At 62.7% G+C, this 27,146-nt stretch overlaps 11 protein-coding genes across 11 annotated transcripts; 7 read left to right on the top strand and 4 right to left on the bottom strand.

The window, feature by feature from the left end:
* Positions 1–60: 60 nt before the first annotated feature.
* MICPUN_87736 (predicted protein) lies at positions 61–4,842 on the bottom strand (the record flags this gene model as incomplete). The annotated part of the gene is made up of 2 exons (XM_002505580.1): positions 61–1,611; positions 4,531–4,842. 2 exons carry the CDS (start codon positions 4,840–4,842, stop codon positions 61–63), a joined length of 1,863 nt encoding a protein of 620 aa, XP_002505626.1.
* A 2,406-nt stretch (positions 4,843–7,248) lies between these two features.
* SDH2 (succinate dehydrogenase) lies at positions 7,249–9,484 on the top strand (the record flags this gene model as incomplete). Its single annotated transcript, XM_002505820.1, has 2 exons — positions 7,249–7,381; positions 7,654–9,484. The coding sequence occupies 2 exons, from the start codon at positions 7,249–7,251 to the stop codon at positions 9,441–9,443; spliced, it is 1,923 nt and encodes a 640-aa protein (XP_002505866.1). The 3' UTR covers positions 9,444–9,484.
* Positions 9,485–9,513: 29 nt separating this feature from the next.
* Positions 9,514–10,758, bottom strand: MICPUN_63858 (predicted protein; the record flags this gene model as incomplete). Its single annotated transcript, XM_002505579.1, has 1 exon — positions 9,514–10,758. One exon carries the CDS (start codon positions 10,756–10,758, stop codon positions 9,514–9,516), a length of 1,245 nt encoding a protein of 414 aa, XP_002505625.1.
* A 159-nt stretch (positions 10,759–10,917) lies between these two features.
* MICPUN_63857 (predicted protein) lies at positions 10,918–12,828 on the top strand (the record flags this gene model as incomplete). The annotated part of the gene is made up of 1 exon (XM_002505819.1): positions 10,918–12,828. The coding sequence occupies one exon, from the start codon at positions 10,918–10,920 to the stop codon at positions 12,826–12,828; it is 1,911 nt and encodes a 636-aa protein (XP_002505865.1).
* A 166-nt stretch (positions 12,829–12,994) lies between these two features.
* Positions 12,995–14,407, top strand: MICPUN_63856 (protein kinase; the record flags this gene model as incomplete). Its single annotated transcript, XM_002505818.1, has 1 exon — positions 12,995–14,407. The coding sequence occupies one exon, from the start codon at positions 12,995–12,997 to the stop codon at positions 14,405–14,407; it is 1,413 nt and encodes a 470-aa protein (XP_002505864.1).
* Positions 14,408–14,471: 64 nt separating this feature from the next.
* Positions 14,472–15,453, bottom strand: MICPUN_63855 (predicted protein; the record flags this gene model as incomplete). The annotated part of the gene is made up of 2 exons (XM_002505578.1): positions 14,472–14,492; positions 14,530–15,453. The coding sequence occupies 2 exons, from the start codon at positions 15,451–15,453 to the stop codon at positions 14,472–14,474; spliced, it is 945 nt and encodes a 314-aa protein (XP_002505624.1).
* Positions 15,454–15,634: 181 nt separating this feature from the next.
* MICPUN_109423 (major facilitator superfamily) lies at positions 15,635–18,482 on the top strand. The gene is made up of 2 exons (XM_002505817.1): positions 15,635–17,998; positions 18,154–18,482. Exon 1 carries the CDS (start codon positions 15,662–15,664, stop codon positions 17,228–17,230), a length of 1,569 nt encoding a protein of 522 aa, XP_002505863.1. The 5' UTR covers positions 15,635–15,661; the 3' UTR covers positions 17,231–17,998; positions 18,154–18,482.
* A 226-nt stretch (positions 18,483–18,708) lies between these two features.
* MICPUN_103957 (predicted protein) lies at positions 18,709–21,444 on the top strand (the record flags this gene model as incomplete). Its single annotated transcript, XM_002505816.1, has 1 exon — positions 18,709–21,444. The coding sequence occupies one exon, from the start codon at positions 18,709–18,711 to the stop codon at positions 21,442–21,444; it is 2,736 nt and encodes a 911-aa protein (XP_002505862.1).
* A 73-nt stretch (positions 21,445–21,517) lies between these two features.
* On the bottom strand, positions 21,518–21,964 carry MICPUN_63851 (predicted protein; the record flags this gene model as incomplete). Its single annotated transcript, XM_002505577.1, has 1 exon — positions 21,518–21,964. One exon carries the CDS (start codon positions 21,962–21,964, stop codon positions 21,518–21,520), a length of 447 nt encoding a protein of 148 aa, XP_002505623.1.
* A 457-nt stretch (positions 21,965–22,421) lies between these two features.
* Positions 22,422–23,759, top strand: MICPUN_67596 (predicted protein; the record flags this gene model as incomplete). The annotated part of the gene is made up of 1 exon (XM_002505815.1): positions 22,422–23,759. A coding segment is annotated over one exon (1,338 nt), but the record flags the coding sequence as incomplete, so codon positions are not given.
* A 288-nt stretch (positions 23,760–24,047) lies between these two features.
* MICPUN_87951 (predicted protein) lies at positions 24,048–25,181 on the top strand (the record flags this gene model as incomplete). The annotated part of the gene is made up of 3 exons (XM_002505814.1): positions 24,048–24,545; positions 24,636–24,958; positions 25,001–25,181. Coding segments are annotated over 3 exons (1,002 nt in total), but the record flags the coding sequence as incomplete, so codon positions are not given.
* Positions 25,182–27,146: the final 1,965 nt, after the last annotated feature.

Genomic DNA, 27,146 nt, shown 5'->3' with positions numbered 1-27,146 from the left:
GTGGATGTCGTTCGCGGCTAAGGGTATTACATCGCGTGTGCGCTGATCGTCCACCGCGGCTCATCCTCGGACGAACTGCCGCCTGTCGGACGAGTCCCTCTTTCCGTAGGGGTTGTCAGCAGAAAAGCCGTGGCCCGTGCCCTTCTGCCTGCGGTAGTCGCTCCCTCCCTTTGCTCTCTCCATCCCCTTCCCGTCGCCGATTCTTTTCCTCCCGTTCGCCGCCTTGCTGTCAAGGTTGAGCTGCACCTTCGGCGGGCGATGGAAACCAAACGAGAGAGCCACCGACATCAGGTTGAGCTCGTGCACGTTGTAGACATCCTTGAGCGTGTGCGAGTTGTACGCGAGGATGTAGCTCCTGTACGCGTCCCTGGCGGACTGGTGAAGGTAGTAGTTCTTCTCCACGAGCTTCTCCAGCTGCGACTGCACGTTCGCGATCTTCTTCTGGGGAAACTCGTACTCGTTGAGCGGAACCTTTGCCGCCTTTAGATACTTAAGGAAGCCGAGCTCCTCGGGGATGAGGAAGAGGAGAGCGCGCCCTTTGCCTTCGGTGCCACGCGCGGTGCGTCCAACCCTGTGAATGTACTCCTTAGGATCGTCCGGGGGATCAAACTGAATGATCCAGTCAACGGCGGGGATATCGAGTCCACGCGCGGCGACGTCCGTGCACAGAAGGATGCCGCGGTCGGCTTTGCAAAACTCAAAGAACGTCGTCGTCCGCCTCTGCTGCTTTTGCTTCCCGTGGATGTCGCTGACGGGAATGTCGATGTAGTTGAGCAGCTCGGCGTGGTATTTGACGCTGTTGCAGCTGCTGAAGAACACCATCACCTTCTTCTTCAGGTTCTTCTTCAGGAACGTGAACAACAGCAGGAACCTCTTCTCGCTCGGCACCACGCAGTACCCCTGCTCGACGCCAGTCGCGGTGCTCACTGCCCTCGCGTCGTCGACGCCGATGTAGGTGGGCGACTTGAGGGAGAGACGCGCGAGGTCCTCAACCTTCGTGGTCTGTGTGGCGCTAAAGAGCATGGTCTGCCTGTCCTTGGGAATCATGCGAACGATGGTGCGCATCTCCTCCTCGAACCCGATGTCGAGCATGCGGTCCGCCTCATCCATGCAGAAAACCTTCAGGCTGCCAAACGCGAATCCCTTGGTGTTCTGCATGTGGTCCAGGAGCCTACCCGGGGTTGCGACCAGGAGGTTGACGCCCTTGACCAGCTTCTCCGCCTCGGCGCGCCTGTTGGCGCCTCCGATGATGAGGCCGTGCGTCTGAGAGTGCTTCTTCATGAGCTGCTGTGCGACGTTGTAGATTTGGAGTGCGAGCTCTCTCGTCGGGGAGAGCACCATCACGCCGGTGCCGTTGCGGGGCATGAACTTGGCGTGGTACAGGAGCTCGACCGAGGGAATGAGGAACGCGAGGGTCTTACCGGAGCCCGTGCGCGCGGCGCCGAGTACGTCGCGGCCAGCGAGGAGGGGCGGGATGGTCCTCGCCTGCACCTCGGTCATCCGAGTGTACCCGAGCTCGGAGATGCCAGCCATGGTCTGCTTGGAAAGGGTGAGGGAGTCGAAGGTCTTGTCGCTCAGGATTCCGTCCACTTGCACCTGGATGCGTTCGCCCTTGGGAGCCTCCTTCTCCGGAGTCGCGTCGTCCGCGTCCTCCTCCCGTTCCTCCTCCTCCTCGTCGCTCTCCTCGACAGCGGCGGCAGCCTGCTCCTCCTTCTTTTTCTTCTTCGCCGCCTTCCTCTCCTTGTGGTCCATGCCGGGCATCGCCGCCGCCTCAGCCTCCTCGCGCTCGCGCTTCTTGGCGGCGAGCTTCGCCTTTTTCTTCATCGTGCGGAGAGCCTTGAGCTCCTCCGCGGACATTCCCGAGCCGCCCATGGTGGTTTTGGGACGTGGGCTGCCGAGACGAATTGTGCCGAGCGGCGGCGGCGCGCGAAGCCTGAAGTCGGCGGCGATTCGACAGTGGAACCAGTCTCGGACTCGGGTTGCAAAATCGCACGCGTTTCAGTCAGGGAGCGGTCGTATTTTTGATTTGGCGGCCGTTCGGTTTTCTGTTGCCAAAAAATGGAGTAAGCGTCCACTCTGACCCGCACGCGTCGGGGCGCGCACGCGCGAGTCACGGTCCCGCGGTCGCATCGTGGCGGCCGCGGCATAGATTCTTTTATCGGGTCGCTCTTCGCGGTCGTATATCCCCGCCGAATCGTCCACACGTGCGCCAAGACGCGTGGCTGGTGAGTTGATCAATGTTAGATGGAATCTAGGTTTTGTCGCGCCGCCCTCGAGGCGTCGTCGACGCCCTTTCAGTGCTATGCCCGAGCTGGAGTGCCTCCTTACGTCGTCGGAGATGAGCGATGATGACTTTGTTTTTTGTTTTTCTGACACCTCTTGTGCGAGGGTCTCGTTACTCGATGAACTCAATATGCAACCCACTGAGCCCAACTCCGACGACGACAAAAAGCGAGGCACACATCCTTTTCGCTCGGACCGCAACACCCGTGGTTTTCGAGGCGTTTCCCCGACGAGGCGGCGCGCGCATGACGTGAGTGAGGATCACAAGAACCAAATTAGATGACGAGACTGAAACCTTGTGTTGACAACAGTTTCAGCCTTGACTGACACGTGCGCATGCGCCCGCCGCCTGCTCGGATGTTTTCCTCGTCTCGTTTCGCAGCCAAAGCCGGCGGAGGCGAATGTATAACTCGTGGGGCAACCCGCCGGGACGTCAAACCTGGTGTAGTTATGCGCGACAGGTGCCCTCGTGACTTAGTGCTGCGTAGATGAACGAACGTCATGTCTGTTCGAGTTGACCTCTTGGAACGATTCTCGGACCTGATGCACGTCCCACAAGCATCTTGGCACGTTTTTTTGCGTCGCGCGGGGCGTCCTGCCGTTGACGATAACTCACAACAAATCATTCATGCGTGTCAAATGAACGCTTGGGTAATTGCTTGTGTGGTGATCATAACTTAGAATCCGAGGCATGCCACGTTCTGCTGGAGGATTCCCCGCACGACGCGCTGTTTTCTGCCCGGCGCCGCGTATTCATCTTCCCTCCGCGCTCGTCTGCACGACGTTTTTCGGAATGTCCGAGGGCACGTGAGCGCGGGGTGCCTATCGAGCGGCGAAGACATGACGGGCCGTTGAGTCTCCTTCTCGTCCTGTCGGGAAAGGAATAATTTACGCCCGGCATATTTTCACTCGGCACGTTTGCTCGGTCTGCATCGTTTCATACTGTGATTGCATCCCTCGGGAAGTTGCAGTCATGGGAATACACGGTGCAAAATCTTCGCGCCGTCTTCCATGTGTTTCTGCATCCTTCGGGTGTTGCAGTTACATCCATAATCGAGTGCGACATTCGAGCAATTTTGAATCGGCTCTCGGCCCGGCACCGATGCCTGATGAGGACAACATATCAAGATCTGCTATGAACTTCTGTGATATCACACTTTTTTACATTCTTCTATTCTGAGGGCAGTCGGTGCTCCTCTGGGATTCGATCGGCACGACCCTCACATCTACTCGATAGCGAGCATCTTACCCTCAAAGTTAACTCCCCGCGCGCAGGTTCGGAATTCTACCGAGCGTGACATCGATTGTAGTCTATCGTTACTTAGCGTGAACTGTTGTAATCATCTGCTTTTACAAAGGTCATCCCACGTCTCACTTGCGACGCTTCGACGGTGGCTCTAAACCCTCGCTCTTCAACTTGGCCCTGCTGCGCGTCATGCGCGGCGATGGTCCCTTCTTCTTGCCGGAAGATGGTGGAGTCTTCGGCTTTTTGATCGGCTCCTCGTCTTCCTCCTCGCCATCACTCGCGAGTGCAGTGTCAAGGGCTTCACCATCCTCGCCGTCGCCATCTGAATCATCTTCATCTGAGTTCTGAATCGGCGGGTTGACGTCAAAATCTGACTCGATCATGGACATGTAGTCATCGTACGAGGCAAAGGTGGTGTCGATGCCCTGATTCTTGCTGCTCTTGGGCACGGCGCTCACGAGGGTGATGGGCTCATCTGCGACCTTCTTCTTGGCCTTTGGCTTTGGCTCTTCGGATTCAGACTCGGAGTCTTCGTCGTCCTCCTCCTCCTCGTCATCGTTGTCCTCCTCGCCCTCACCCTCCAACTCCTCTTCCTCGTCATCATCCGACCCAGCCTGAGCAAGCGCTCGCTGAACCTCGTCGTCGCTGTCCACGTCCGGTCCATCGTACTCCCACACCTGAACCCCGTCGTCGCCCTCTTCATCATCATCTTCCTCCTCGGATTCTTCAGGCTCACTTGACTTCTGGTGCAGGAGATACCCGGGCTTGTATCCGTAAGCCTTGGCCAGCGCGCCATAGTTGAACTTGTCGGAGTCCACTGATTTCTCCTCTTTGCGCTCCTCAGCGTCCAGCGCGGCGTCAACCTCGTCGTCAGAGTCGCCCGTGAAACCGGCAGACCTCGTATCGATCGAAGCTTTGAGACTGCGACCTTTCTTGCCGCGACCGACTTCCTCCTCGTCGTCCGAGTCTGAATCAGGCATCTCAAGATCGCCGAGATCGACATCGTCGTCATCCTCCTCGTCGTCGTCCTCATCGACACCCTCGATACCAGCCTTTGCCTTTGCCTTTTTCTTGCGCTCCGCGGCGGCGTCGTCATCCTCCTCGGATTCGTCGTCAGATCCCTCGTCATCTGACCCGTCGTCGTCGCGCTTCTTCTTCTTTGCCTTTTTGGATTCAGACTTGTTGGCGTAGTAGCGGTGAAAGAAGACGTCGCTGGGCTCAACCTCAGCCTCCGTGAGCGCGGCAAACTCAGCAGTCCCCGGAGCGACCGCCGCAGCAGCGGCTGCCGCGTCCTGGTCACGATGCTTTGCCATTGTTGAGGAACCTCCTTTCGAAATGCCTGTCCTACTCTTGTTCTTTTTCTGCAGCCATTTGTCCAGGAACGCGGTGAGTGTCATGTCTGCGAGGGGATCGCCGTCGTACTCCACGTTCGTTCCCCGCAGAAGGGATCTGGCCATCGCCGCAACCGACGGATGCACGTTCCTTTCTAGAGTCGCAAGCTCCCACCAGCAGGACTGGTCAGCCTTGGCGTAAAGGGGGTCACGCTTGGACATGTCGTATCGGTGCGCCGCCGATTCCATCGCCTTCTTGGCAGCCTTGAGCTTCTTCTCATCCGAGTCCGAGTCCGAGTCCGAGGCGTCCTCGGCGAGCCCGTTTTCTTTGTCGTCGTCATCGTCATCCACGTCCACGAAGTGCTCCACGTCGTCACCCTCATCTCCCTCGCGCGGTTGGCGCACGGCGTCCCAGTGACTAGGTTTGAGCCTCAAAAACTCAGAGATGAGCATGAGAGAGCCGCACGCAAAAGAAGCCGGCGCGTGGGCAGCCACCTGGAGGAGTCGCTTGACCATCGCCGCAGCCCTCGCCGGCTGAGGGTCGTCCTTGAGGGCCCTGAACGTCAGCGACATGAGCTGACCCGCCGCAGCGCTGGACCCCCGCGGCGCGCCCGGGTGAAGCAGCACAGAGTAGAGAGCGCGGTAGAACCGGTCGGAAACAGCCGCGCGAGAAGACAGCAGCTGCAAGAGGAGCGAGAGCGCCTGAAGCGCACCGCCGAGGTTCGGCGAGTGCGCGATGGCGAACAACGCCGGGGATACTTTCTCCACCAACGGCTCGACAGCGTCAGCGTCGACGTAGGGAAACGCCCGGTTGATGCCGGTGAGGAGCGCGGAGACGACGCGAGCGTCGACACCCGCGCCGAGAGGGGTCGCCGGAGCCCTGAGACCGTTGAGACCGTCGGGCTTCTTGCCGCGTCCGCCCCTACCGCCGGGTCCCCCCCGGCCGCCCCGGCCGCCCCGGCCTCCCCCGCGTCCGCCCTTCTTCGCCCCGTCGCGCCATCGCTGCTTCTTGTCCTTGGAGCCCTTGGCGTCGTCGCCATCCGCCGCCGCGCCGCCGTTCTCAGCCTCCTCCTTGCTCCTCTTGTGCAGAATCTGGAACACGCTGAAGTAAAACTCCACGAGCTGCGCGGCGAGTTTCTCCCCCTCGCTCGTGTGATTCAGCGGGAACTGGTTCAGTAAGACAGCCGCGTAGTACTGAGCCTTGAGCCCGACGCCACGGCGGAAGCAAAATGTCTCAACCTCCCTCGCCACAACTCGCTTCATCGCGGGGTGATCCTTGCTGACGAGCTCCAGCAACAGGTGCGCGGCGTTAGATGCCGTCCTCCTGTGTGGATCTCCCAGCTTGTTCACGAGGATGTTAAGCAGGCCGCGCTCCTGCTCGGGCCTGCACTTGAGCATGTTGTACGCAGCCTTGACGGATTTTTCCTTGAGCACTTCCAGTGGGTCTCTGCTCAGCGCATCGAGCGCGTTGACGAACCTCGTGTACGCGCGCTTGATCATGTCCTCGATGTACCAGTACAGAAGCCTCTTACGCTCGAGGGGGCCGGCTCCCGATTTTTCGAGCGGCTGCTCGGAGAAGTACTTCAACTTTCGGTCCGGCGGCAAGAGCGCGTCTCGGAAGAGTTCCTGCAGCGCGGCGACAGCCTGCACCGCGCCTCGCTTACCGCCCTTGACCCTGGCCTTCTCCAGCAGCGCGAGCAGGGACTCGAGCGACTTCATGTTCGCTACGGGGTCCTCCTGAGCCAGCACGGTGGCGGCGGCGATCTTATCCGCGGCGGTACCGCTGGTGCGCACGAGCTTTAGCCATTTGGAATCTGCAGTTCCCGACCTGCTCGCCTGTTTCTCGTGCGTCGCGACGCGCTCCTCCAGCGCCTTCCTCGCCACCTCTTCCTTGGCGTCCATCTCACGCTGAGGCAGCTCCTTCGCCGACTTCGCGATCGACGTGGGGAGTGCCAGAGCAGCCGAGGCTTCGAACCAGATGTTGCTCAGGCGCTCCCCTTCGCCGCCGCCGCCGCCGCCGCCCTCCTTGTCCTTGTCGGGTCGCGGACCCGCGCCGGGGTTCCACGCTCGACCGCGCCGGGGAGGCAGGTCGCCGGGCTTGAGGTTCTTCTTAGCCTCCCCGTCATCTTTCTTTTTCTTCTTCTTCCCGCCCGCGCCGCCGAGCACGCCCGCGCCCGCCATCTCGTGCTCGTGCGAGGCACCAGTTTGATGATGATGCGCCTGGCTGCGAGAGGTTCCGTGCTTTCCCGATGCAAAAATTGCAACCGACCAACCCATTCAAATGACTCAGGCCGAAACTCAAGAAATTGGGCGGACACCCAGAGAAACCGCCAAACAGAGGGAGAGACGTCATCTTCCCGGTTTGTCACACCTTACAGCGCGTGAACGATGAGCCTCCGCCGGAAGATCATCGGCGCGGCGGCGCGGTGGGCTGGCTCGTCCGCCGCCCCGCAATGGGCCCGTCAGGCTGTCTGCGGGTTCCACTCCACCGGCGCGGCGTCCGCCGCCGCAGGAGCGCCCGGTGCGTCCCCGCGCGGATTGTTGCTTTCTTCCCCCAACGTCACGCCCCTGATCGAAGCGTCGCCGCCGGGTATCGTCATCCGTCGGGGAGTTCCGCGACGCGGTTGGCTTCCAAGCTCTGATGAGGCGTTCTGTGCGTGTGTTTTCCGCGGGACCGCATGGTTTCCACGCCGCGGACCCGCCGGATCGCGCGCTCCAGATCCCGCCAACCACCCCTCGCCGAAAATATCTGCCCCGACGGCTGACCTAAAAATTCCTCCATCCTTGCGACAGGCAAAAGCGCTTACACCATTATCGACCACGAGTACGATGCCGTCGTCGTTGGTGCGGGTGGCGCGGGTCTTCGAGCCGCCATCGGCTTGTCCGAGCACGGTCTCAAGACGGCGTGCATCACCAAGCTCTTCCCCACGCGCTCGCACACGGTTGCCGCGCAGGGTGGCATCAACGCAGCTCTCGGCAACATGACGGAGGATGACTGGAGGTGGCATGCGTACGACACCATCAAGGGCTCGGACTGGCTCGGAGACCAGGACGCCATCCAGTACATGTGTCGTGAGGCGCCCAAGGCTGTGATCGAGCTCGAGAACTACGGCTTGCCGTTCAGTCGCACCGACGACGGCAAGATCTACCAGCGCGCTTTTGGCGGCCAGTCGCTGGACTACGGCAAGGGTGGCCAGGCATACAGGTGTGCGTGCGCCGCGGACAGGACGGGGCACGCGATGCTTCACACCCTGTACGGACAGGCCCTGAAGCACGACACCCAATTCTTCGTGGAGTACTTTGCGCTCGATCTCATCATGCACGAGGGCGAGTGCGTCGGCGTGGTCGCGATGTGCATGGAGGACGGCACCATCCACAGGTTCAGGTCGCACAAGACCGTCCTGGCCACGGGTGGCTACGGGCGCGCGTACTTCTCCGCGACGTCCGCGCACACGTGCACGGGAGACGGTAACGCGATGGTGACTCGCGCGGGTCTCCCCATGCAAGATCTCGAGTTTGTCCAGTTCCACCCCACCGGCATCTACGGCGCTGGGTGCCTCATCACCGAGGGTTCGCGAGGTGAGGGAGGTATCCTGAGGAACAGCGAGGGTGAGCGCTTCATGGAGCGTTACGCGCCTTCCGCCAAGGATCTTGCCTCTCGCGACGTCGTGTCTCGCTCCATGACCATCGAGATTCGCGAGGGACGAGGCGTCGGGCCGGAGAAGGACCACATCTACCTCCACCTCAACCACCTCCCCCCGGAGCTCCTCGCCGAGCGTCTGCCTGGCATCTCCGAGACTGCCGCGATCTTCGCCGGGGTTGACGTCACCAAGGAGCCCATCCCGGTCATTCCCACGGTGCATTACAACATGGGTGGCATACCCACCAACTACAAGGGCGAGGTACTGACCCTGGGCTCCGACGGTAAGGACACGGTTGTCCCGGGCCTGCTCGCCGCGGGTGAGTGCGCGAGTTCCTCCGTTCACGGTGCAAACCGCTTGGGCGCCAACTCCCTTCTCGACATCGTCGTGTTCGGCCGCGCCTGCGCGAACACCATCGCTGAGACCCTCAAGCCTGGCACGCCCCACAAGAAAATCCCCTCCGACGCGGGCGAGAACGCTGTGGCGCACCTGGACAAGGTTCGATGGAGCAACGGCCAGCACTCAACGGCAGACGTCAGGAAGACGATGCAGAGGGTGATGCAGGACGACGCCGCCGTGTTCCGCACGCAGGAGACCCTGGCCGAGGGTGTGAAGAAGATCGACGAGGTCGCCGCCCGTTTGGATGACCTCAAGGTGACGGACAAGAGCATGGTGTGGAACACCGACCTCATCGAGGCGCTCGAGCTCCACAACCTGATGCCCAACGCGCAAATCACCATGCACTCTGCCGAGCAGCGCAAGGAGAGCCGCGGCGCTCACGCTCGCGAGGACTTCCCAGACCGCGACGATGCCAACTGGATGAAACACACCCTTGGTTGGGTCGATGACAAGCGCAAGGTGAACATCGACTACCGTGCGGTCATTCAGACCCCGCTGGACGACGAGATGGAGCACGTGCCCCCCAAGGCGAGGGTGTACTAAACTAGCTGAAGAATTTTTTTTCAAAATCGTTGTTGTTCTCACGCGGTATGATATCCCATGCTAAGGGATTTTAATCCATCCAATCTACGTCGGCGTTGTCTGGGTCTTCCGAACTGCTTCCAGGACACCCTTCGTCTCTGAGATATCTGCGGATCCTACCCAGTCCCCGCGTGTACTTGACGCACGGGAAAGTCTCTTCCTCCCACGAAGCGCCGTTCTGTCGCGCCCATATCAGCAACTCCAAGTGACCCGACTTGGCGAGCTCAGTGGTGGTTCCATCCGCCCAATCAACCTCTCGCTCCCTGAGCCATTGCATAGCCTCGAGCATGCCGCCAACTGCAGCGTCCCATATGTTATCTGACGTCAGAGGCACGTGCGCAACATCGTATGCCCATCGCAGGCATTCGAATCCACTTTTATGTCGCCCCCACCCGGCGGTGATGTTGACTTCATCGCTGAAGTCCGCAGGCCTCGCGCCAACAGCGAACAACCAACGCAACACCTCGATCTGACCGCACACGCCCGCCATCCTCCACACATCTGCGATCCCATCGAAGAAGTCGGGGTTCTGCTCCCAGAGGTATTTCAGCACCTCGAGTCGCCCATTCTCCACCGCGCGCTTGACGCATCGAGTCGCATTGATGGAACATCCGCCAATTTGATAAGCCCAGCGCAAAACTTCAACATGACCGGCTTTCGACGCTTCCTCGGTGGTCCACGCGTTCCAAGGGCACACCGACCCTTTCCCATGCACACTCTCGTCTCTGAGCCACCTCAGAACCTGGAGGTGACCACCCCGCGCCGCAAGCGAACACGCGAGAGGACTCCATTCGCACCCACGCTCTCTCGCCCACATGAGGACTTCGAGGTGCCCGTGCTCAGCGGCACTCTCGATGGTCCAGCATAACCAGGGGCATCCCTTTTCCCTCGCCCATTTTAGCACTTCCAGGTGTCCGCCTTCCGCTGCTGCCGCCGTTGTGAGCGCATCCCAAGGCGAGCCCTGCTCCACTGCCCACTGCAGCACGTCAAGCTGACCATGCAGAGCGACGGTAGCACAGACTGTGGTGTCCATCGGGCAGCCGTGGTCTCGCGCCCACGCCAATCGCTCCACTGACCCGACAAAATCCTTCAGCTGCAGCCGCCCGCTGGTGGACGGGTCCAATCCCGCATCCTTGACGAGGTCGCGACCGCTTCGGCAGGTTTCGAGTAACGATGCTCGGTCCGCGAGATCCAGCCGGCCGAGCACCTCCTGCTTCAGGAACGCGGTGCCGAATTCGAACAGCGCTGGAGCGCTGTCCTCTCCGGGTACGCCCATCGTCGAGGGGACAGCGTTTCAACCTCCCCCTCTCTCCAACGGTAAGACGACGGCGCGCTGCCTTGTGCCGATTGAGGTTTGACTTTTTTCAAAGCTGCAGGTGGGCACCTCTGGCACACCTCGTCAGAATCAGTTCAAACTGAACGGCGCCGGGCGAACATGGGGGCGGTCGGGAAGAAGCGCTCGGCGGAGCGCGTGGAGGAGGCCACGGAGAGCTTCCGTAAGGTCCTGGATAGTCTCACGAACGAGGCGTCGGCGAGGGGAAAGCGGCTCAGTCATTGGGCTCGACAACCGAGGCCGAGGCCGATATACGAGATCTGCGACCTCTTCTGCGCCGAGCGCACTGCTACGCCGAAGAAGAAGCCTCAGGCGCACGTGAGGCCGCCGCCCATGGCCCCGTCGCTCTTCTACGCGCCCAAGAGTTCTGCATACGCGGATGGGTCCGGAGACCCGCACCCATTCATCTCCAGGTGGCAGGAGAGAGCCGCGAGGAGGAAGGTTGAGAGGATCGTGGCCAAGGCGCGACGAAGCACGGGAGGTGCGGTGCGCGAGCACGAGGAGCACAGCGAGCCGTACAGAGAGTTCCCGCGGCAGCAGATGGCGTTCGAGTGGGGAGATGCGTGGGAGGAGAAGAACCGCGCGGTGACGAGGCGACTCGCCGAGGGAGAAGATGGCGACAAGGACAAGGACGAACACCACACCACCGCGATGAGATTCTTCTCGGCGGAGGATCACTCGACTGGGAGACGCAAATTCATCGCGTCGACGTACGAAGAGTTCTGGCGCAGGTACAGCGCCCCGGAGCTGTTCGGCAAGAGGCATCACTACGAGCTAATACGCGAGGCGAGACCGTGCCATCTCTACTTCGACCTGGAGTACGCGCTGGGCGCCAACGCGGACGTCAACGGAACAGCCGCGACGGATGCGCTCGTCGAACTCGTCCTCGAAGACCTGGCCACGCGCGAGGGGGTCGTGGGCGCGGACGGCGCGCCGCTTCGACCTGCCCAGTGCGTGATGGAGCTACAGTCGACGAGTGCGACCAAGTTCTCTCGGCATCTCGTGTTCAGGACGCCGGGTGTCGCGTTCGCCAACGCGGCGCACGCGGGTCATTTCGTTCGTAGGCTCTTCGACAGGATACTGAAGGACAGGGAAACCGACCCGCGGTGCGAGGCGTGCTTCGTGCGCAAAGAGGACGATGACGGTGTAAAGGGCGCCAGCGAGCGCGACATTCCATTCGTGGATCTCGGTGTTTACACGCGCAACCGAGCGTTTCGGCTGTACTTGTCGTCCAAGAGCGGGAAGAACGTTCGGCTGCTGCCCACGCACCGCCTGTGGCGCCCACCGGGCGTCACCGTTCCGGCGACGATGGCTGACGAGACCATGTTCTACTCATCTCTGGTATGTAACGTGGAGCGGGGAGCCAGACTTATATCTTATGAGGGCGTCGGGCAGCAGAGCTCCTACATCGGTGGCAGGCAACTGCAGGGCTATGGCGTGATAACAGCAGAGCAAGCCAATGTTAACCGCGGCGATTGTCCTCGTGGTATAACAGATGGTGTAATGCCCTGCCCTGAGACGGCCGCGTTTGTATGCCGTGATTTCGACGAATGGTCACCCGCGGGCTGCTCTGGCGCCGAGGTTCGAACGTGGTGCGCGTTTCCCGATCACGGGGTTGTGGTGATGAACATGCAGAAGAACAGGTTCTGCGAGAACGTTGAACGACCGCACAAAAGCAACAACGTCATGTTTGTGGTGGACTTCCGCGAGGGGGCATATTACCAGCGATGCCACGATCCGGAGTGTCGCGGTCATAGAGGATGTCTCCGACCTCTTCCCTCGGAGTTGGCTCGCGAGGCTGTCGCGCTCGCATCGTTCATTACGGAGGAACCGAAGGCTGAGTGGACACCGCCGAGCTTTGATGATGATGACGACGATGAGGAGTTGTTTTGGTCTGTCGCGGCAGAGGAGGACGGGCCGGCCAAGAACGACATCGCGTGGAAACCGCCTACATTTAAGGACGATGAAGCCGACGCGACGTTCTGGGCTGAGGCAGCGGCGTTGGCCAGTTAGCATAGCACACCGGCTGGGATGTTGAAGCACTAGTCATCATATACAGAGCTCCAAGGCGATTTTCCTTGGATAAATGCTCCTGGAAAATCTTGGACGCGACAAGGGCTGACTCGACTCGGCAACCTCCACGTCTCGCATTCACAGAGCGTCGAGCACACTGTCGGGCATGAGGCGCCGCGATGAGGACGTCTCGAGGGTCCTCAGCGCCCTAAAGTCGAGTCGTGAATACCTGTCCTCGCTCACCGTGGCGAAGTACCTTGACGACCGCGTGACGGGACCGAGGGTCACACAGACCCTCGCCAAGCGGGCTCCCGTTGTTTTCGTAGACCCCGGCGACACGTTGGGCTCGATACTAGACACTCTCGCGTCTCATCGCATCACTTCCGCCCCAGTCATCGACCGCACGAATGGAGCCTTCTCGGGCTTCGTCGACGTCCACGAGATACTCGCCATCTTCGTCCGCGCTTGCAGGAAGTGGTTGGTCCGAGGAAGCGGGTACGGTTCGGAGCTCGACAGGCCTCCCGTGACCACGAGCACGTCGGAGACGGTCGGCATCAACCCTGGAAGGCTCAGAAACGAGGGATACGGCGACATGAAGGAGGCTGACCTGGTGTCAAACCTTCAGTCCACCCTCGGCGCGGGACTCTTCTCCCAGACCCTCAGGGCTGCCAGAGCGGAAAACCCGGTGCACGAACGCGGCGACGGCGAGGCCATCTACCGCGGGTACAAGAACGCTTCCCTCCTCGCCCTGATCAGCGGCGCGTTCTTTCACCCGCTGACGAAGCGCCCGCTCTCGCCGACGCACCCGCTCGCGTGCAACCACAGGGTGGGCGTGTACGACTGGGACCCCGCGTTTGACGACGGGTCCAAAATCACCGACCCGAGCGAGTTTGAGATTGTGTCCCAATCCGATCTCATCCGCCACATCCACGAGCGCAGGGACGACGTCAAGATGACGCCCTTCTTGGAGCTCAGCGTGCGAGAGTGCGGCCTGCTCCGATCGAGGCGCCAGACCGCCCACGCGTGGAACCAGCGAGAGGGGAACGGAAGCGGCGGTGACGGCTCCGGGTCGCCCACCGCTCGAACAGCGCACTCTCACGCCGTTCCGCCCGACCCGGGCATCACCCTCCCAGCCCCGTACCACTACCGCGGCGTTCTTTGCGTATCCGCCTCTGGAACCACCGCGCTCGAGGCGTTCGCGCTCATGGACGCCGAGAGAGTGTCCGCGCTGGGAATTTGCGACGACGAGTTCAAGATTGTCGCCAACATCTCCATCAGCGACCTTCGAGGGATGACGCCGTCGAATATTCATAGGCTCTCGCTCAACGTCGATGAGTTCCTGAGGCAGCAGAGGGGCAGCTTTTCCTTCGGTCGCGCGATGGCCGATAACCCCGGGCTCGATGAAATGAACGAGGTGGTCTGCTGCGGGATCCACGCGACGATCAGAGACGTGGTGGCGAGCATGGTATCGGCCCGGATCCATCACGTTTACATCGTCAGCAGTGACGGGCACCCTCTCTCCGTCGTGACGCCGAGTGATGTGCTGCGACTCCTATCAGAAGAGCTCATCGAGGGATGATGTACGACACGTTTTCGAACGACGGCATGAACGCGTACTCTCTCTTTTTTTTACCCCCTTGAACTCACCCGGTCCTCGTACTCCTCTGCGGTCACCCCAAGCTCCTCGCGAATGAACGCGACCATTCGCTCACCTCGAGATAGATCCTTCGGATCGAGCCTGGCGCACATGGCGAAGAACTCGTCGCGATCGAACATCCTCCCGCTCTCGACCACGTCCCTCACCGCCACGCCGACGACCAGTTCCGCCCTGTTGGGCTCCCTTCGAGCGAACCCCCTGTTGTTGGCGCCCGCGGAACCGAATCCGCCGGGGACCGACTCGCCGATGCCCCCCGCGCCGGCGCCACCGGGCTTGGACAAGAAATAGGCCGCGCTCTCCGACGTGCCGACGGTCTTCAGTATCCTCGCGTACCACGGGTGCGTGTCGAGCGCCTCGATGGAGTCCTTCAGCCTCCGCCTCTCGCACTCCAGTCGCCACTCGACGGGATCCAGTCGCTTCGCGCGGGAATCGCCGTTCAGGAACACCTCTTCCAGGGCCCGCACCTTCCGCGCGTACGTGCGCTCCCTCTCGGCGCTCAGTCTTTGGACGTGATCCGTCAGGTGCTCGTCGAGCCGATGTTTGATCGTCTCAAAGTCACCGGCGTCCGCCCCGCCGCGCGATCTCCGGGGGTCGTTATTGGAAACCTCGACCCGAACCGTCCTGCTGCCTTCCCGACCGTCGTCCCTTCGCGTGCGTACCACCTCCACGAAAGAGGCGCCGCCCTTACACAGCTTCACGCGCTCGCTGGATGCCCTCACCTCGGCTCGAAGAGCGGCGATACCGGGCAGGTTGGGCGTGGAGTGCTCGACAGCCTTGGTCTTCTCCTCGTTCTCGATCTGGGCCTCATCGTCAGCGATGTTGACCTTGGGCGCGATGGGCTCTTCGCGCCGCTTTCCCAAACCCAGGAGCGCTGCGAACCGTTCGTGGCACTCAAAATCAAACTCTCCGTGCAGTCGATACGTCTCGTGCACGCCGCATTGCGCGCCGCGCCCCATCCAATCGGCCATGCGCGCGTGTCTTTTTGGCAACCACGAAACGCTTCGCCGAAAGCGGCCGGCGGTTTTTCCCAGACTTTTTTTCCCGTTTTGGCTGGCGCCAGTTTTTCAAGCCGTCGACCAATCACAGCTCACCGTCCGTTGGGGCTGGGGACCACTGTGAAGGGGCGCGCCGGGCGAGGGGCCCCAAATGCGCCGAGGATACGTCGAGAGGGACTCCATGACGGCTTCTGAGAAGGATGTCCGGCAGGATGACGAAACCCGAGAGATGATCAGCAGCATGGAGATGGAGGACGCGAGCAAGCGCGGGGGCAGCCTGGAGTGGCTCGCAGTCTCCTCGGTCATGACTGTGAGCATATTCGCGGGGCTGCTCGGGTACGACATCGGGGTCATGTCCGGCGCGCTGCTGCCCATGTCCCGAGATTTGAGCTTCACGAGCTCGCAGGAGGAGATTGCGGTGGGATGCCTCAACTTCGTGTCCGCCGCGGGAGCCATATCGGGCGGCACGATGTACAACAAGCTGGGCGCGGTCAAGTGCGTGAAGATCGCGGTGGTGCTCTACGCGGTTGGCATGCTCGTCATCGCCGCGTCGCACTCGTTCGCCATGGTTTTCTTGGGGCGCCTGATAGTCGGCCTGGGTGTCGGCCTCGGGTTCGCCATCTGCCCGCAGTACATCGCGGAAATCTCGCCGCCCGCGTGGAGAGGCGTCCTCGTGTCCTGCTTCGAGATCTCAATCAACCTCGGCCTGTGTGGCGGTTACCTGGCCAACCTTGTGTTCGTCAACCTGAGCGATTCTCCCAGGTGGCGCGGGCTGATGCTCCTGCCCCTCGTCCCCACCGCGCTCATATACATCCTCAACATCCCCAAGCTGCCCGAGTCCCCGAGGTGGCTGCTGAGGGAACCCAGGAACGAGGCGCTCGCGAGGGACGTGCTCGTGAGGACGTGCGGCGAAGCAGCAGCCGGGCCTGCGCTGGCGGACATCAAGGAGATCATCGCGCAGCAGAACGCGGAAGAGGAGAGCCAGGGCGACAGGGGTAAGAAAGGTTGGGCTCGTTTGTTCGAAGAGCCCGTCGCGAGGAGGGCGCTGCTCATCGGCGCGGGCACGGCTTTCTTCCAGCAGGCGAACGGGTCCGAGGCTGCCGTCTACTACGTGCCGCAGGTGCTCAAGGCGGCGGGGGTGGAGAGTGAGCGCGACCAGCTCGGCGCCGCCGCCGTCGTCGGCATGTGCAAGACGGTGTTCATCACGGTCGGTCAGTTCTCCGTGGACAGGTACGGGCGCAGGGTGATGCTCCTGTCCTCCATCGCCGCCGTGACCGCGTCGCTCTGGCTGCTGGCGTACTGCCTCGGAGCCGCGCAGGCTGGCGGTTCGGCGGCGGGGATCACGCTGTTCGCGCTCTGTTTCTTCATGGCGAGCTTCTCTCTCGGCATGGGTCCGGTGACTTGGGTGGTGGCCAGCGAGATCTTTCCCCTCAGGGTTCGCTCCAAGGGTGTCGCGTTCTCCATGGCTGCGAACAGGATCACCAGCGGGACGGTTGCGATGACGTTTTTGTCCCTGTCGCGCTGGCTCGGCGTCGGGGGCGCGTTTTCTCTCTTTGCGTGCGTGTCAGCCTCTCACTTCGTGTTCACTTACGCGCTGCTGCCGGAGACGAGGGGTAAGACGCTGGAGGAGATCGAGGCCGTGCTCGCCGCCGGGTCGTCGAGGTACCAGAGATTCGTCGATGACGAGGAGGTGGCGTCGTCGCCAACCTACGAGGCAAACAGGTCGGGCGTGCCCATCCGAGCCTCGTGAGGGTTTGATTCCGTGAAGTAAAAGTTCGTGCGCGGGGGACGAGTCGAGAGACCCCGAAATTATGTACACTGTGAGCGATGTGTCATACAAATACATTGTAAGTCGTTGTTTTCTTCATCCCTCGTCCTTCTCGTGGAGGTCGTGAAGCCATCGGCCGCGGCGCGGCGGTTCTTCTCGCCGATGCTAATTCGCAATCAATCACCCCCGGCGGGGGTTTCCTTTCCGCGGCTCGGTCGTCACACGTCCATGTCCGGCCCCTCTTCATCGCTCGATATGTAGTCGTCCGCCCCCATGTCGTCGTCGCTCTCCCCGTCCTCCCCGCTGCTCCCCGGCGCGTTCGGTCCCCTCTTCTGCACCAGATCCTCCGGCCTGGCGTACTGACCCACCAGCTCCCGCACCTTCTTGGCGTACGCGTCGGGTTCGCGGAGCAAGAGCGCCGCCGCGTCGCCGTTGAGCGGGTCCGTGGGGTTCGGGTAGAGCAGGAGCTGCGGGAGGAAGATCTCGAAGATGTTTACCAGGTCGAACATCGGCGACCACGTCTGGTTGATGACGTCCAGACACACGCTCCCCGCGCGCTCGTCGACGTTTGGGTGGTACATCCGGTTCACAAATCCGATGCTCGGGGACTTGTACGGGTACCCCTCGGGCAGCTCGACGTGAACCTTCCACACACCTCCCTCGTACGGCGAGTCCGGCGGGCCGTGGAAGTTGACGTAAAACTCCTGCATCGAGTCGTTCACCAGCTCCACCTCGTGGTCGCTCATCATCCTGCGGAGGAGTGGGTTCGACGGAACGCGCGAGCGAGGTCAAGCTTTGGCGGGTTTTGGTATTGGCTGGCGTCGCGTCGAGTCAGCAGAGGGAAAAATCCTGGGACGGGGTGGGGCCGCGTCCCGCGGGTTTGGGGGTTAACGCGTCTCACTCACAGCTTAGTGACGTCCATCTCGCGTCGCTTGAAGGGCGAGCCCGACCCTGACATCGACATCGTGCCCCGAAACCCTCAGAGTACCGTCCTCGCGCCCGTCGAAGGCCCCTTCGTGCCCGGGATGGAAAACTCAAACGTGACCCCTCTGCCCGGATACGCGCTTATATCGCAGGCAGATGTTCGCTGTCGGTTATCCGCGGCGGGTTTGAAGCGCGCGACGAACTCGAGCTTGAGAAGCCTGGAAAGTCGGAGGTGAGTAGGAGCCGAGAGTGACTCGCGTCGCCTTCCTCGCGAGAGTGCGGCGTCCGCGTGAACCCGGACGCGCCTCGTCCCACAGTGACGGACTGGAGCACACCAGCGGGCGAGAGGCCAAAATTCGCGCGAAATCTCCAGCCAGATTCGAACGAAGAGGCGAAGTGAAAATCAGGTTGCGCGTCCAGATTTGCCTCGCCGGCCTCCCACGGCGAGCCGATTTAATTTGAATCTCGGCCAACAGACGACCCAGCGCACGAGCCGAAGGGCCCGTGCCGAGGGAGTATCGGCGGGAGTGGACGAGATGCCCGTTAACTCGGGTGGACCGATACCGCGCCACACCGCGCCGAGCCCGCCGTTCGAGCGCGAGGGGTGCCCGCGGGACACACCCCCAAAGCCCTCATCAATGCGTCCGGACGCCGTCGTCGTCGCCTCGCGCACGAGGTCACGGGTCATGGAATCCCCGTCGAACCCCAAACCCAAGGTGAAGGCGCTCAAGGGTAAGCCGTCGCTCGTGCGAGGCATCATATTCGACGACGGAGCGGTGAAGTGCACGTTCAGCGACCTATCCAGCATCGTGCTCGACCCCACCGGCCAGTACTTCACCGCGCACGATGCGTCGGGGGAGACGGCGCGGCAGCTGAGCGAGTTTGCGATCTCGCGTTTCGCCCCACGTCTCAGGGCTTCTCTCGAGTTTCGCAACACGCACGTGGAGGTTCCTTACTGTCCGCCGTGCGTCACCAAGCCCGCGGCGTCCGAGGTACCGCCGCGGTCATTCAGGGTTGGGAGGAAGATACTGCACGCGCGTTGGAGCGAGAGCGCGGCGGAGGCCGAGGCTGGGGGTCACCTGACCAGACTCGACGGCGGTGGGGTCGCTCTGGAGTCCATCGACGGCATCGCTCGGGTGGTGCTCTCCGCCCACGGACTCATGGCGCACGTCACCTTCCCGGTGTTGTTTGCGACGCGCCAATCGGACAACGGAACGGGCACCAAGTGCGACTACGTCTGGCAGACGCAGACCTTCTGCGCCGACACAGCGCCTACGCGGTGGTCCTACCCCATCGACCTCCTCACCGACGTGTTGAACGCGGGCGAGGACGAGGACGAGACGATGACGGGCGAGGATGAGACGACGACGGGTTCGGGCTCGGCGATTGGTTTAGGGTCCAAGTGGTATCCAAGTGGATCGGTCACCGTTCTCCCGGAAACCCCCTCGCGGTCGGCTGGCGATGACGAGCCGACTTCGTCCAGTCGCGTCTGGTTGAACGAGGGGGACGAGCGTTGGTGGGCCGAACCCGACGTGGACGGGTTCCCCTCGGCGACCGGCCGCGCGCCCGTCGTCGAGCTGGCGGAAGGGACGGTGATGTGGGCGGTGAAGGCGTCTCGCTCGAGGTGCGGCGCCGTGCCTTGGATCACGACGCAGCGGATGGAGGCGCTCGCCAACATGGAGGACGGCTCCGCGCTCGTCACCACCAAGGGCGGGTCTTGCGTGATGTACGTCGCCGACGAGCGCGGCGGCCGGGCGAACGCGGCGCTGTACCTTTCGGAAGCCGTCCCCGAGACGGTTGCCGGCGCGGGCGGGTACCGCGGGCGGGTGTTCCGCGCGACCGGGCTGCCGGTTCCCGAGGGCGTCGACGCGACCGAGGGGATTGACGAGTACGGAAGGTTCGCGCCCATGTTGGCCGTGGGAAAGGTTCCGATCGGGAAGGTTACCCCGAGGCTCGTGGCGTTTCGGACGGCTGCGGAGTTTGTCGGCGACGTATGGGCGCCTCATTCGATGGAGGTTGTGGAGGAATTAAGAGCCGATGGCGACGGCTGGTATACCGCGTACGCCGACGGCAGAGTTCGCGTCGTGTTCAACGATCGAACGCAGCTGAATCTGAGCAAGGACAGGTCCATGGTGCGGATGCTGACGCCCGACGTGGAGAAGGTTGAGGTTCGCGTGGACGATCCCGGGGAGTGGAGCAAACACGTCATCGCCGCTTTGGAGTTTGCGGGCTGGGCCTATCTCACCCCGGAGGAGAGGGAGGCCGCGGCAGAGGCCAAAATCGCCATGGTCGACAGAATCCAAGCCGAGATTGACCGGAACCGTCGAATGGTCTCGATCATCTCAGGCAAACCCGGGAAGGACTGTTACAACGATGAAGAGCTGAACGAGCTCGCCGTCAAGGCCGCGAAGTCGGGGATGGCGACCGAGTTTAACACGCGCGTCGCGAGGTTGGCCGCGGCTCGCGCGGTTCCGAAGCGATCGGTGGGCTTCAACGGCGAACCGATCGAAATGCCCGACTCGGTTCGAATGAGCCTCTCCGAGGACGCGTCGGTGGCTGTGGAGCCAGAGCCGCTCGCTGAACTGGTTGCGTCGGTTGCGACCAAGATTCCACCCTCACCGCTTGCTGACCCGTTTGCGACAAAGGTTCCACCCTCACCGCCCATGTCTGTCGAGGAGATGCTCGCGCGCACGTCGCGGTGGCTGGAGGAGGTGAAACACGTGAGTATCGTGGATGAGAAGGAGAAGCAGTCCCCGTCTTCGGTGTTGGACAGCGCTGCCGACTATCCCGACATGACGGACGAGGATTGGTCGGAACGGACCCGAAAGCGCCTCGAGCTGGTCAAAAACTCCATCGAGATGAACAACAAGTGGTTGAGAGAGTCGATGGAGCTTCGCGAGTCATGGCGTGAGTCCGAATCCGGAGATGGAGTCGAGACTCCGCCCGCGACGGCTGATGAAGATCAGCCGTCCGCGCAGGAGGAGACTGTGGAGAAGGCTGAACCGGCACCACCAGTCCCGAAGGTTGAGGCTGAGGAAGCACCCGCTCCGGAGGTTGAGTCTGAACCGGCACCACCAGGCCCGGAGGTTGAGGCTGAACCGGCACCACCAGTCCCGGAGGTTGAGGCTGAGGCTGAGGATGCACCGGCTACGGAGGTTGAGCAGGATAAGGTGGAGGAAGCCGTCGCCCCCGATGTCGAGGAGAAGAATAAGGAGGATATCGACAAGAAGCAGGGGAAGACGAAGAAGAAGAAGAAGAAGAAGGGCAAGTGATGGCCACCCTAGGTAAGGTTGTAACAGGCAAAGCAACTTCAACTCAAAAACAAATCTCTGCAGTCACTCGCAGTCACGTGAGGAACAGGTAGAGCGCGCTGCCGAGCTTGTCCGGCAACCCCGTCGTGAACATCTTCGTGCACTCCCCTTTCTCGTTGTAGAGCCTGTACGTTGGCACGCCCTGAATCTTCCACTCCTTCACCGCATCCTGCAGCGACTTGTCCTCATCAAAATTGAACTTGGCGAACGTGCATTTGTCCCCGTGCTCGTCCGCGTACTTCTGGAGCGTGGGCATGAGCAGCTTGCAGGGGCCGCACTTGCTCGAGCTGACGTTCAGCACCACCTTTTTGCCCTTGCTACTCTCCAGCAGCGCATCGAGTGCCTCCCTTGACCCCAACATATGAACCTCGTGCGCCGCGTGGACCGTCGCCCCCGACCGCGTCCTCGTCATCCGAAGTGTGTCATATCGTTTGTTGTTATGAGTATCGAGACGCGCGGGTTTCAGGCGGACCCCGGCCATCGCGGAGCGGGTCGAGGCGAGGCCGTACATCGCTGGAGACGAAACGCGCGAGGAACCTCTGAATGAACCTGATGCGGGGCAAGGTCGGAACCGTGCGTGAGCGTATGACGCGAGCCGAGGTAGTGAGCGTGACTCATTGACAGCTGACTTCCCCTTCGAAACCAACAGCGCGGCTTCGTTCGCCGAGACGGGAACTTGAAAAATGCGAACCAGGGTTGAGGGCAAGAGCGCGGGCCATAGTTCGAGGCTCGGACCGTCGATCGACGCGGAAATGGACGAGGACGGCGTCGATATCCCCGCGGGTGAGGGTGCTCCGGTGGTCTTCGGCGAGATTGAGCTCGGCGATGGAACAGCAGAGGGAGTGGCCGCTGGCAACATCCACACGGGCGGCGGCGAGGAGGAGGAGCGATTCGAGCTCAGCGCTGCTTCCGCGGCGACGCGCGAGCGGCAGGAGGAGCTGCTGCGCGAGTTCGAGCAGAGACGCAGGCAGCGCTCGGTCGCGGTCACTACCGACGACTCCCAGGTTCGCAAGCAGCTGAGGGCGCTCGGGGAACCGATCACCCTGTTCGGCGAGGGGCCCGGCGATCGTAGGGATCGCCTCAGGAAGAAGCTCGCCGAGCTCGACGCGCAGGACGGCGGCGAGCTCGCGCTTCCCGAGGAGGCGCTCGTGGTGGAGGAGCAGGAGGTCCAGAAGGAGCTGTTCTACACCGAGGGATCCGCGAACCTGATGCGGGCCCGCACCGCCATCGCCTCATTCTCCCTCCCCAGAGCCAAGGCTAGGATCGAGCGAGCCAAGAGGCGCAGGGCGGATCCGGAGGTTGACGAGGTGGCCGACCTCGACGCCGCGGCGGCGGCGACGGCGAGCTTCGCCAACGAGACGTCGCAGCTGGGCGACGGTAGGCCGCTGAGTTCCGTGCGCTTCTCCACCCCGGACGACGGCGCGATGATCCTGAGCGCCTCGTGGGGCGGCGTCGCGAGGCTTTGGCGCCGCGACGGGTGCGAGAAGATCGTCACCATTCGAGCGCACGAGAATCGGTGCACGGGGGCGGACTTTCACCCGAGTGCGACTTTGGCGCAGGTGGAGGAGACGGCGGCGAGCGGATCCTCCGTGTCAACGACGGTGAGCTTCGGGACGGCGTGTGCCGACGGCGTGGCGCACCTCTGGTCCCCGGGGGGTAAGCACCTGCGGACCCTGAAGGGACACGCGGACCGGCTGGGTAGGATGGCGTTTCACCCGTGCGGCGACTACGTGGCAACCGCGTCTTTCGATAAGACCTGGCGCCTGTGGTCGGTGGAGACCGGGGAGGAGCTGCTGTGCCAGGAGGGTCACAGCAGGCCGGTGTACGACCTGAGCTTCCACCCGGACGGGGGTCTGTGCGCCACCGTGGGCCTCGAAGCACACGGCAGGGTCTGGGACCTTCGCTCGGGCAAGTGCGTGACGACGCTGGTGGGACACGTCAAGCAGTGCCTCTCCGTGGACTTCTCCCCCAACGGGTTCCACATCGTGACGGGCTCGGACGATCACACCGCGAGGATATGGGACCTGCGCAGGCGCGGGTGTTTGTACACCGTCCCCGCTCATTCCTCGCTGATATCGAGCGTGCGATACGAACCCAAGGATGGGGGGTTCTTCGCGACGTCATCTTACGACGGCACCGCGCAGCTGTACTCGTCGCGGGACTTTAGCCGGATCAACACCCTGCGGGGGCACGAGGCCAGGGTGATGTGCGCGGACGTGGCGCCGGGAGGTAACGAGCTGGCGACCGTGTCCTACGACCGGACGCTCAAGCTGTGGAGGCAACAGAGGAGGGGGAAGGCGTCGGTCAAGGAGGAGGAGCAGTCCGGCCCGGTGAAGATGGAGCTCTGAATAGGTTTCGTCGTTGTTATTCTCGAGGTTCACCTTCCACTCGACGTACCCACACCGTCCCGCGCGGCGAAGCCGTCCCCACCGCCTCTCGTCCCGCGCGTGCGACGCGTGAGCGCGGCGAGAGGGGTCCCCGGAGCGGCGGCACCGGACGGCGCGGTTTCGGTCCGCCCGTCGACCATCGGTGGGCCGGGGCGCCCTCGCGAGATCTGGTGAGAGATGGCGAAGAGGGCAAACAGGGGAGGGACGGGGGGGCGCGCGCTCAAGGTTTTGAAGGCGAGCGATGAGGACATCGCGGCGGCTTCGAGGCGTGCGATCGATGGCACACTGGACGACACTGGCAGGCTACTCCTCTTCCTCTCGGGCGCGGGGGGAGGGAGCGGCCTGGTGCGCTGCGGCCCGACCTGCAAGGGAAATCCGCGACGGCCCGACTGCGTCTGCGGGCTGGTGCCGCCCGAGGGCTCGTTCCGAAAGAAAGGACTGTGGCGCAAGGACGCGGATGCCTTGCTGGAAAATCTCGGCAGGGACCCCGCCGATTTGAAGAGGCTCGCGCGCACCCACCCCGCCGGGCTCAAGAACCTCGGCAACACCTGCTACGTCAACGCGGTGCTGCAGTGCCTCTTCGCCATCCCAACCTTCCGCGCGGCGGTGTACAGGCTCGGACCCGGGGACACCAACGATGGGCACACCAACGATGGGCACGCGAACGATGGGCACGTCAACGATGGGCACGCGAACGATGGCCATGCGAACGATGGCCACGCGACGGCGACGGCATCTCGGGACGACACCGTCTCCCCGGTGAAGGAGCTGAGGCGGTTGTTTGCGTCCCTGCAGTGCGGCGGAAGGAGGTTCGCGGACCCGGCGCGGTTCGCCGATTCGCTCGCTTTGGAGACTGGGACTCAACAGGACGGTCAGGAGTTTCTCAAGCTCCTGCTCACCTACCTGGAGCGCGTCGCGGGTGAGCGGTGGGGGCGGGGGAAGGATGCCACGTTCGTCCAGACGCACTTCAGGGGGGAGAGCAGTTACGCCACCACGTGCCAGCGCTGCGGCAGGGCGAGCGCGGCTTCAAAGAACGCGACCGACTTTTACGAGGTTGAGCTCTGCGTCGGCGCGACGGTGGGCGGCATGTACGTGGGCGGGGTTGAGGGAACGGCGGTGCATCCGGACAGCGGCATCACCCTCAACGGGGGTCTGATGGACTCTTTAAGGCAGTACCTCGCCGAGGAGAGACTCGAGGGTGACAACAAGTACCACTGCGAGTTTTGCGACGCGAAGGTTGACGCCGTCCGCGCGGTGCGGTTGCATCGGCTGCCGCGTTACGTCAATTTTCAGCTCAAGCGGTTCGTGTTCGACTTTGACACGATGTCCAGGCGGAAGGTGACGGATGATTTCGAGTTTCCACCCTCGGTGAACCTCGGTGAGCTGGTGTCGCCCCTCCCGGAAGACGAGGCTGTGGCGCGCGCTCCAGGCGAAGGGGAGTCATCGTGGTACGACCTTGCTTTCATACTCGTGCACCGGGGGCATAACGCCACCAGCGGTCACTACGTCGCTCTGGTACGAGGTGATTACATGACCGGGGATGAGAGTTCCGAACGCGCCGGGAACTGGTGGAGATTTGACGATGACGAGGTGGAGGAGCTGAAGGGGGGACCTTTTGGTGAGCCGGTGGCACCGCCCCTCGCGCCGAGTGCCTGCACGCCGGGGGGTTCAGGGGCTGACAAAGCCGCGACTGACGACGACGGGTTCAAGGCTACGGCAGATAACACGCCGATCGTGGGAGGCAAGGGCGACGCGTCTGATCCCTTCGAGTTCACGGATGACGATCCACTCGCGGGCCCGCTTCGAATGCTTTCGTCCCCGCACCCCAACGTGACTGAGCGCAAGAAGACGCCTGGGAGCAAGCGGGGGAAGGCCAGGATCACCCCGTTAAGCGCCAAGAAGGACGACGGCCCCATGCCGGGTCGGCCGAAAAAGGGCAGGGACGGAAGCACCAGGTTCGACGGCACGTACTCGTCACCGGATGCCTACCTCCTCGTGTATCGGCGGCGGGACGGGTCGGAGAATTCAGCCGACTCGGTGCCGGAGGTTCCGACCGACCTCGCGGCGATGATCGAGGACGACGATAAAGAGCTCGCGGCGATGATCGAGACGCACGCCGCGCGAATAGAGGAGGAGAAGGAGAGGATTCAGACGCGGAAGAGACAGGCGAGGGAGGTTGCCGAGGCGGCGCCGTGCGCGCAACCGCGCGGGGGCGACGAGGAGGATGGGGATGAGGACGGAGACGGAGACGAGGAAGACGTCGCCGGATGCCGGGATCAGAACGTCGCCGGGTGCCGGGATCAGGACCCCGACGACTACTACCTCATCCCGTCGGAGTATCTCGCGTCGTTTTGCGATGAACCCGCCAACCCCGCTCCGGTGGACACGACTTCGTTGCTGTGCGCCCACGGCTTGGCGGACCCGGTGAAGGCGACGAGCGCCAAGAGGATCACCCGAGCCGCGTGGTGGGCGATCATCGCCGCCGCGGGCTTGAAGGATGGGTGCGTTCAGCTGCGAGGGTCGGCGGGAATATGCTGCCGGTGCCTCAACTCCTCGGCGCGATCCGCCGCAGACTCCAAGGAGGCTCAGGCTGATCGAGCGAGGCTGAGGGACGAGCTGCAGACCTGGATGGTCGCGTCGGAGATCTCCCACGACCCGGAACTGTTCGGTTCGGGCTCCACGTCCCAGCGATACCTCGTCTCTAAGACGTGGCTGGACCGTTGGAAGACGTGGAAGTCCGGGGAGGCCCATCCCGCGGTTGCGCTCGGCCCCACGTCAGCAATCACTTGCGAGCACGGCATGCTCCTTCCGTGGGCCAAGCGAGTGGCTGTCCCGGAGACAATCTGGAACCGTCTTATCGCGTCGGTGTCGCCCGCCGCCCTGAAGGGTAACGGCACACACGCTGGAACCGACGGTACCGGCGAAGACGCCGATGAGAACGCGAAGGACGACGACGATAAGGACTCCGCGGCGGGTTTCGCGGGTGACGACGACGTGTTCATAGTCGGTGAGACTGGCCGGGGCGCGACAAAGGCGAAGAAGCGGGGCAGGGATATCAAGCCGAGGTGGACGGGTCCACCCGCAACCTTCCCCGATGGTTCGACGAGCGAGTGTCCCACATGCACGTCCGCAAAGGAGGGCGACCTGAACGCCAGCCGCGAGCGCCGGAACCTGGCCGAGATTCACCGCAACCTCTGCGACGAGCTCCTCACGAAGGCGACGTTCGAGCAGCAGGTCGAGCAAGCCCCCGACGGTACCGGGGTGGTTCGGGAGGAG

The sequence above is a fragment of the Micromonas commoda genome, chromosome 13 (assembly GCF_000090985.2).
Source record: "Micromonas commoda chromosome 13, complete sequence".
Lineage (NCBI taxonomy): Eukaryota > Viridiplantae > Chlorophyta > Mamiellophyceae > Mamiellales > Mamiellaceae > Micromonas > Micromonas commoda.
This window is presented reverse-complemented; position numbering and strand designations above follow the sequence as displayed.

Excerpts from the sequence above, each read along its gene's own strand:
- MICPUN_109423 (XM_002505817.1), top strand. The coding sequence starts at position 15,662 with ATGACGGCTTCTGAGAAGGATGTCCGGCAGGATGACGAAACCCGAGAG.